Below are 9269 nucleotides of genomic sequence, written 5' to 3' on the forward strand. Positions count from 1 at the left end.
TGATTTTGTTAATTTGGACACACTCTCTGGGTCCTCTCGTTAGTCTGGCTAAGGGTTTATCTATCTTGTTGATTTTCTCAAAGAACCAACTTTTGGTTCTGTTGATTCTTTCTATGGTCCTTTTTGTTTCTACTTGGTTGATTTCAGCTCTGAGTTTGATTATTTCCTGCCTTCTACTCCTCCTCGGTGTATTTGCTTCTTTTTGTTCTAGAGCTTTTAGGTGTGCTGTCAAGCTGCTGACATATGCTCTTTCCTGTTTCTTTCTGCAGGCACTCATCGCTATGAGTTTTCCTCTTAGCACAGCTTTGATTGTGTCCCATAAGTTTGGGTATGTTGTACCTTCATTTTCATTAAATTATAAAAAGTTTTTAATTTCTTTCTTTATTTCTTCCTTGACTAGGTTATCATTCAGTAGAGTATTGTTCAATTTCCAGGTATATATTGGCATTCTTCCCTTATTGTTATTGAAGACCTGTTTTAGGCCGTGGTGGTCTGATAGCACGCATGGGATTATTTCTATCTTTCTGTACCTGTTGAGGCCCGTTTTTTGACCAACTATACGGTCAATTTTGGAGAAAGTACCATGAGGAGCTGAGAAGAAGGTATATCCTTTTGCTTTAGGATAGAATGTTCTATAAATATCTGTTAAGTCCATTTGGCTCATGACTTCTCTTAGTCTGTCTACGTCTCTGTGTAATTTCTGTTTCCATGATCTGTCCATTGATGATTGTGGGGTGTTGAAATCTCGCACTATTATTGTGTGAGGTGCAATGTGTGTTTTGAGCTTTAGTAAGGTTTCTTTTACGTATGTAGGTGCCCTTGTATTTGGGGCATAGATATTTAGGATTGAGAGTTCATCTTGGTTGATTTTTCCTTTGATGAATATGAAGTGTCCTTCCTTATCTTTTTTGATGACTTCTAATTGAATATTGATTTTATTTGCTATTAGAATGGCTACTCCAGCTTGCTTCTTCTGACCATTTGCTTGGAAAGTTGTTTTCCAGCCTTTCACCCTGAGGTAGTGTCTGTCTTTGTCTCTGAGGTGTGTTTCCTGTAGGCAGCAGAATGCAGGGTCCTCGTTGCGTATCCAGTTTGTTAATCTATGTCTTTTTATTGAGGAGTTGAGGCCATTGATGTTGAGAGATATTAAGGAATAGTGATTATTGCTTCCTGTTATATTCATATTTGGATGTGAGGTTATGTTTGTGTGGTTTTCTTCTCTTTGTTTTGTTGCCAAGACGATTAGTTTCTTGCTTCTTCTAGGGTATAGCTTGCCTCCTTATGTTGGGCTTTACCCTTTATTATCCTTTGTAGTGCTGGATTTGTAGAAAGATATTGTGTAAATTTGGTTTTGTCATGGAATATCTTGGTTTCTCCATCTATGTTAATTGAGAGTTTTGCAGGATACAGTAACCTGGGCTGGCACTTGTGTTCTCTTAGGGTCTGTATGACATCTGTCCAGGATCTTCTGGCCTTCATAGTTTCTGGCGAAAAGTCTGGTGTGATTCTGATAGGTCTGCCTTTATATGTTACTTGACCTTTTTCCCTTACTGCTTTTAATATTCTTTCTTTATTTTGTGCGTTTGGTGTTTTGACTATTATGTGACGGGAGGTGTTTCTTTTCTGGTCCAATCTATTTGGAGTTCTGTAGGCTTCTTGTATGCCTATGGGTATCTCTTTTTTTAGGTTAGGAAAGTTTTCTTCTATGATTTTGTTGAAGATATTTACTGGTCCTTTGAGCTGGGAGTCTTCACTCTCTTCTATACCTATTATCCTTAGGTTTGATCTTCTCATTGAGTCCTGGATTTCCTGTATGTTTTGGACCAGTAGCTTTTTCTGCTTTACATTATCTTTGACAGTTGAGTCAATGACTTCTAGGGAATCTTCTGCTCCTGAGGTTCTCTCTTCCATCTCTTGTATTCTGTTGGTGAGGCTTCTATCTACAGCTCCTTGTCTCTTCTTTTGATTTTCTATATCCAGGGTTGTTTCCATGTGTTCTTTCTTGATTGCTTCTATTTCCATTTTTAATTCCTTCAACTGTTTGATTGTGTTTTCCTGGAATTCTTTCAGGGATTTTTGCGATTCTTCTCTGTAGGCTTCTACTTGTTCTCTAAGGGAGTTCTTCACATCTTTCTTGAAGTCCTCCAGCATCATGATCAAATATGATTTTGAAACTAGATCTTGCTTTTCTGGTGTGTTTGGATATTCCATGTTTATTTTGGTGGGAGAATTGGGCTCCGATGATGCCATGTAGTCTTGGTTTCTGTTGCTTGGGTTCCTGCTCTTGCCTCCTGCCATCAGATTATCTCTAGTGTTACTTTGTTCTGCTATTTCTGACAGTAGCTAGACTGTCCTATAAGCCTGTGTGTCAGGAGTGCTGTAGACCTGTTTTCCTGTTTTCTTTCAGCCAGTTATGGGGACAGAGTGTTCTGCTTTCGGGCTTGTAGTTTTTCCTCTCTACATGTCTTTAGCTGTTCCTGTGTGCCTGTGTCTTTAGTTCACCAGGCAGGTCACTTGCAGGGGAAAAGTTGGTCCTACCTGAGGTTCCGAGGCTCAAGTGTGCTCGTGGGGTACTGCCTAAGACCTCTCCCCGGCGGCAGCAACCGAGGAGATCTGTGCCGCTCTTTCCGGGAGCCTCTGTGCACCAGGGTTCCAGATGGCGTTTGGTGTTTTCCTCTGGCGTCTGGATGTGCGCAGAGTGCAGTCTCTTTTGGTTTCCCAGGCGTGTCTGCCTCTCTGTAGGTTTAGCTCTCCCTCCCACGGGATTTGGGTGCAGAGAACCGTTTATCCGGTCTGTTTCCTTCAGGTTCCGGCGGTGTCTCAGGCGCAGGGGTCCTGCCGCTCCTGGACCCTCCCCTGAGGTTCCGAGGCTCAAGTGTGCTCATGGGGTACTGCCTAAGTCCTCTCCGCGGCGGCAGCAACCGAGGAGATCTGCGCCGCTCTTTCCGGGAGCCTCCGTGCACCAGGGTTCCAGATGGCGTTTGGTGTTTTCCTCTGGCGTCTGGATGTGCGCAGAGTGCAGTCTCTTCTGGTTTCCCAGGCGTGTCTGCCTCTCTGTAGGTTTAGCTCTCCCTCCCACGGGATTTGGGTGCAGAGAACTGTTTATCTGGTCTGTTTCCTTCAGGTTCCGGCAGTGTCTCAGGCGCAGGGGTCCTGCCGCTCCTGGGCCCTCCCCTACGGGAACCCAGAGGCCTTATACAGTTTCCTCTTGGGCCAGGGATGTGGGCAGGGGTGGGCAGTGTTGGTGGTCTCCTCCGCTCTGCAGCCTCAGGAGTGCCCACCTGACCAGGCGGTGAGGTCTCTCTCCCACGGGGTTTGGGAGCAGAGAGCTCCTGCGGGATCATGTGGTTTTTATCTTTCAGTTTGTTTATATAATGGATCACGTTGATGGTTTTCTTTATATTAAACCATCCCTGCATGCCTGGGATGAAGCCTACTTGACCATGGTGGATGATTGTTTTGATGTGCTCTTAGATTTGGTTCGCCAGAATTTTATTGAGTATTTTTTGAGTATTTTTGAGAATTTATTGAGAATTTTATTGTGTCAATATTCATAAGGGAAATTGGTCTGATGTTCTCTTTCTTTGTTGAGTCTTTGTGTGGATTAGGTATAAGAGTAATTGTGGCTTCATAGAAGGAATTCGGTAGCACTCCATATGTTTCAATTTTGTGGAATAGTTTGGATAATATTGGTATGAGGTCTTCTATGAAGGTCTGATAGAATTCTGCACTAAACCCATCTGGACCTGGGCTCTTTTTGGTTGGGAGACCTTTAATGACTGCTTCTATTTCCTTAGGATTTATGGGGTTGTTTAACTGGTTTATCTGTTCCTGATTTAACTTCGGTACCTGGTATCTGTCTAGGAAATTGTCCATTTCCTGCAGATTTTCAAGTTTTGTTGAATATAGGCTTTTATGGTAAGATCTGATGATTTTTTTAATTTTCTCTGATTCTGTAGTTATGTCTCCCTTTTCATTTCTCATTTTGTTAATTTGGACAGTCTCTCTGTGTCCTCTTGTTAGTCTGCCTAAGGGTTTATCTATCTTGTTGATTTTCTCAGAGAACCAACTTTTGGTTCTGTTGATTCTTTCTATGGTCCTTTTTGTTTCTACTTGGTTGATTTCAGCTCTGAGTTTGATTATTTCCTGCCTTCTACTCCTCCTAGGTGTATTTGCTTCTTTTTGTTCTAGAGCTTTTAGGTGTCTTGTCAAGCTGCTGATATATGCTCTCTCCTGTTTCTTTCTGCAGGCACTCAGCGCTATGAGTTTTCCTCTTAGCACAGCTTTCATTGTGTCCCATAAGTTTGGGTATGTTGTACCTTCATTTTGATTAAATTCTAAGAAGTCTTTAATTTCTTTCTTTATTTCTTCCTTGACCAGGTTATTGTTGAGTACAGCATTGTTCAACTTTCATGTATATGTGGGCGTTCTTCCCTTATTGTTACTGAAGACCAGCTTTAGGCTGTGGTGGTCTGATAGGACGCATGAGATTATTTCTATCTTTCTGTATCTGTTGAGGCCTGTTTTATGACCAATTATATGGTCAGTTTTGGAGAAAGTACTATGAGGTGGTGAGAAGAAGGTATATCCTTTTGTTTTAGGATAGAATGCTCTATAAATATCTGTTAAGTCCATTTGGTTCATGACCTCTCTTAGTTGGTCTATGTCTCTGTTTAATTTCTGTTTCCATGACCTGTCCATTGATGAGAGTGGGGTGTTGAAATCTCCTACTATTATTGTGTGAGGTGCAATGTGTGCTTTGAGCTTTAGTAAGGTTTCTTTTATGTATGTAGGTGCCCTTGTATTTGGAGCATAGGTATTTAGGATTGAGAGTTCATCTTGGTGGATTTTTCCTTTGATGAATATGAAGTGCCTTCCTTACCTCTTTTGATGACTTTTAGTTGAAAATTGATTTTATTTGCTATTAGAATGGCTACTCCAGCTTGCTTCTTCCGACCATTTGCTTGGAACGTTGTTTTCCAGCCTTTCACTCTGAGGTAGTGTCTGTCTTTGTCTCTGAGGTGTGTTTCCTGTAGGCAGCAGAATGCAGGGTCCTCATTGTGTATCCAGTTTGTTAATCTATGTCTTTTTATTGGGGAGTTGAGACCATTGAAGTTGAGACATATTAAGGAATAGTGACTATTGCTTCCTGTTATATTCATATTTGGATGTGAGGTTATGTTTGTGTGCTTGTCTTCTCTTTGTTTTGTTGCCAAGATGATTAGTTTTGGGTTTTGGGCTCATTGAACTGTTGACCAGTTCGCTTCAGGTATGGGCTGTGTCTGGACTGCAGGGGATCTACCATTCAAGTGCCTGTATCATCTGGTTCCCAGAGGCCGTATACAGTTTCCTCTTGTGCCAGTGATGTGGGCAGGGGTGGGTGGTATTGGTGGTCTCTTCTGCTCTGCAGTCTCAGGTGTGTCCACCTGCCCAGGAGGTGAGCTCTCTCTCCCAAGGGGTTTGGGAGCAGTGAGCTGTGGGCCGGGATCAGCGAGGTTGGGGTTCCAGCTAAAAACCGGAAGTGTCTGGTCACAGAGGAATTTTGACCCTGTGTGTCCTAAATCCACCAGGCAGGTTGCTTGGAGCAGAAAAGTTGATCTTACCTGCGGTCCTGCGGCTCAAGTTGCTAGTGGTGGGATGCTTTTGAGCTCTAGGTGAGGGCGGCATCCAGGATGGCCTGAGCCACCTTTTCCTGGAGCCCCTGTGCACCAGGGTCCCAGATGGCATTAGATGTTTTCCTCTGGAGTCAGAAATGTGGGGAGAGTGTAGTCTCTTCTGGCTTCCCAGTTGTGTGCCCCTCTGAAGGTTTAGCTCTCCCTCCCACAGGATTTGGGTGCAGAGAACTGTTGACCAATTCGCTTCAGGTCCAGGCAATGTCTGGACTGTGGGGGATCTCTATTTCTAGTAATCTTAATAAATTTACAAAATTCTAATTGTAATTGTATAAATATTTTGAATTTTTGTATAAATAATATTATTTTAAGTAATTATATTTTAATTTCTTATTTTTTAAAAATGTTATTTGTTTATTCTTTCTTTTACTAGATTAAGTTGAGTGTTCCAAGAATATGTGACCAGAAGGCTTTTAGTGGATGAGCTTATTTTTTGTTGTTCTTGAGCTATGAGGAACGTGTCTAATTTTTGGAATGTTTCTAATATTTCATTATTTAGAATTGTATTTGTTATATATCTGTATGTATCACTTTGCCAAAATTCTAAAATTCCTAAACTATGTCTGCTATAAATTTTATCAAAAAGTTTAAGTTTAAGGACATAATCAGTTTTTCCCTTTTGCTAATATTTTAATATTGTAAATTTCACGTGTTAAACTAAACTAATATAAGCACCACTTATTTTTAATTAATATCCTTCCTAAAAGTTTAATATGCCAAAAAAATGCATAAAGATATCTGTAGCAGCAATATAGTATCCTAGAATTTTACATTCTATTAGTGATCTTGTCAGGTTTTGATATCAGGGCTATATTATCAACATAAAATTTTATTAAGTGTTCTCATTTTCTTTATTTCTTTGAGAATTTGTAATTATTATTTGATTTTATTCAGGGATGGTGAAAAATTGACTATTGAAGATGTTGAAACTTCAAGTTCTTCCTGTCGGTTAGTTTTCCAGTAATGAATGTGCAAATGATGCTCATATTTTTTATTTTCCTTTATTTCAGTTTTTGTGTGTGTTGTTAAAGAATTTCCTATTTCATCTAAATTTTTAAAATAATTAGTACATATTTCTTATTTTTTATTTCTCCTGTTGCATCAAATTTTCCCATATATACTTTGGCTTTAGTTTACTATCCAAAATATTGTTAACCCCTCCCCTTATTTTTCCTTGGAATTTTAAAATTTACAAATCCCTAACATCAAAAAATTATTAAGAATTTCTATCAGAAATACTCAAGTTAATAAAGATGGGAAAAAGAAGGAAAAATAAAAAAAAGAAAAAGAATTTCGATCATTATATTTTTATTGTGAGCCTAGCCTTTTAACAGCTGAGAAAGATTTGACAGATGAAGATATGCCCAATTCTCATGAAAAGAGAAGAAAGGAAAGCTACTACTGAAGAGCTAGTACAGGAGGAAGAGAGTATAGTACAGGAACCCAGTAGAGTTTGTGGAAAGCAATGCAGTAGAGTTGAGAGGAACAGTAGAGCAGCACAGAGAGGGAGAAAGAGGCAGTTTTTCTGGGATACTTTTACCAAGACAGCTATAACTAGACATAGGTAAAAGCAGAACTAGCAAGAGAATGAGAAGAGGCTAGAAGATTACAAAAAGATAGCTAGAGTTACTTTGTAGTCAATCAGATTGATTCAGAGGCCAAGAAAAAAGCCAGATTGAATCAGTGTGGAGAGGAGTTTGAGCCATCTGAGTTGAACCAGACAGAGCTCAGAAAGAACTAGAAATGGTAAGCTTATTAAACAGTAAGTCTCAGAGGCTGAAACTTTCTAGGCCTAGATTAGATTGTACAAAGACTAGAAGCATCCAGGACTAGGCCTAGGTTACTGAGGCAGTAAACATCAGAGAATTATTCAGGCAAATAAAAGTTATATTTACATGCTATGACAGCTAATAATGTAGACGCTTTTCTTTTACCTATTTATTTATTCATTTAGTTTTCCATTTTTTTTAAAACTGGGTATTTCTTTTTTTTTTCTTTATTCACTTGACTATTTCTTATTTACATTTCGATTGTTATTCCCTTTCCCTGTTTCCAGGCCAACGTCCCCCTAACCCCTCCCCCTCCCTTTCTATATGGGTGTTCTCCTCCCCATCCTCCCCCCATTGCCACCCTCCCCGCAACAATCACGTTCACTGGGGGTTCAGTCTTGGCAGGATCAAGGGCTTCCCCTTCCACTGGTGCTCTTACTAGGCTATTCATTGCTACCTATGAGGTAGGAGCCCAGGGTCAGTCCATGTATAGTCTTTGGGTAGTGGCTTAGTCCCTGGAAGTTCTGGTTGCTTGACATTGTTGTTCATATGGGGTCTCGAGCCCCTTCAAGCTCTTCCAGTCCTTTCCCTGATTCCTTCAACGGAGGTCCCGTTCTCAAACTGGGTATTTCTTATTGACATTTTAAATACCCTTTCCTGGTTTACTGTCCATCAGCCCCCTAACCCCTCCCCCTCCCCTTCTATAAGGGTGTTCCCCTCCACTTTCATCCCCCCTTGCTGCCCCCAACAATCCTCTACACTGGGGGTCCAACCATGATAGGACCAATGGCTTTCCCTTCCTCTGGTGCCCCAACAAGGCTATCCAATTCTACACATGCAGTTGGAGCCCAGGGTCAGTCCATGCATAGTCTTTGGGTAGTGGTTTAGTCCCTGGAAGCTCTGGATGGTTGGCATTGTTGTTCTTATGGGGTTGCAGGCTCCTTCAGCTCTTCCAGTCCTTTCTCTAATTCCTCCAATGGGGGTCCCGCTCTCACTTTAGTGGTTTGCTGCTAGCATTGCCTCTATATTTGACATGTTCTGACTGTGTCTCTCAGGAGAGATCTATATCCGGTTCCTGTCAATATGTACTTCTTAGCTTCAACCATCTTATCTAATTTTGGTGGCTATGTATGTATGGGCCACATGTGGGGCAGGCTCTAAATGGCAGTTCCTTCAGTCTCTGCTCTAAAAGTTGCCTCCCTATCCCCTCCTATGGATATTTTTGTTCTCCTTTTTAAGGAATGAAGCATCCACATTTTGGACATCCTTCTTGAGTTTCATATGATCCATGCATTGCATCTTGGGTAATTCGAGCACTTGAACTAATATCCACTTACCAATGAGTGCATACCACCTGTGTTTTTCTGTGTTTGGGTTACCTAACTCAGGATGATATTTAGACTCTTATTCTTAATATAACAGCCAATGCTGCATCTTAATGAATGACCCTTTCCAAAGTTTCCTTTTCTGAAAAGCAGGATATTTTTATGTTGGTTGCCAATCTATTTTATATTTGGCTTCTTCTACAGCCCACTATACTATCATGTGCTACTATTAAATATGTGGTTGTGTGAAACATACAATATAAGGCAAAAATTAAAAAGAAAAGAATTGTTATTCTTGGTGTGTGTGACATTGTATACTTGTAAAGGGCTTGCTGTATAAACCTTATAACCTGAGTTCACATTCACAGAATATGTAAATCCTGCAATGATAGAGGCCTTTAAAAAGTATATGAATAATTCCCTCAGAGAAAGGCAGGAAAAAACAGTCAAACAGGTAGAGGTCTTTAAAGAGAAAACAAATAAATTCATTTTTAAAAGAACAC

At 40.5% G+C, this 9269-nt stretch overlaps 1 protein-coding gene across 1 annotated transcript in view; it reads left to right on the forward strand.

Moving 5' to 3' along the window:
* Nucleotides 1–9269, forward strand: part of Cylc1 (cylicin 1) — an 82016-nt gene that overhangs the window by 50426 nt on the left and 22321 nt on the right. The window contains 1 exon segment of the mRNA NM_001427602.1: nt 6567–6620. Within this exon segment, the coding sequence (NP_001414531.1) occupies nt 6567–6620 (54 nt within the window).

This window comes from Rattus norvegicus, chromosome X, assembly GCF_021556685.1.
Source record: "Rattus norvegicus strain SHRSP/BbbUtx chromosome X, alternate assembly SHRSP_T2T, whole genome shotgun sequence".
NCBI lineage: Eukaryota > Metazoa > Chordata > Mammalia > Rodentia > Muridae > Rattus > Rattus norvegicus.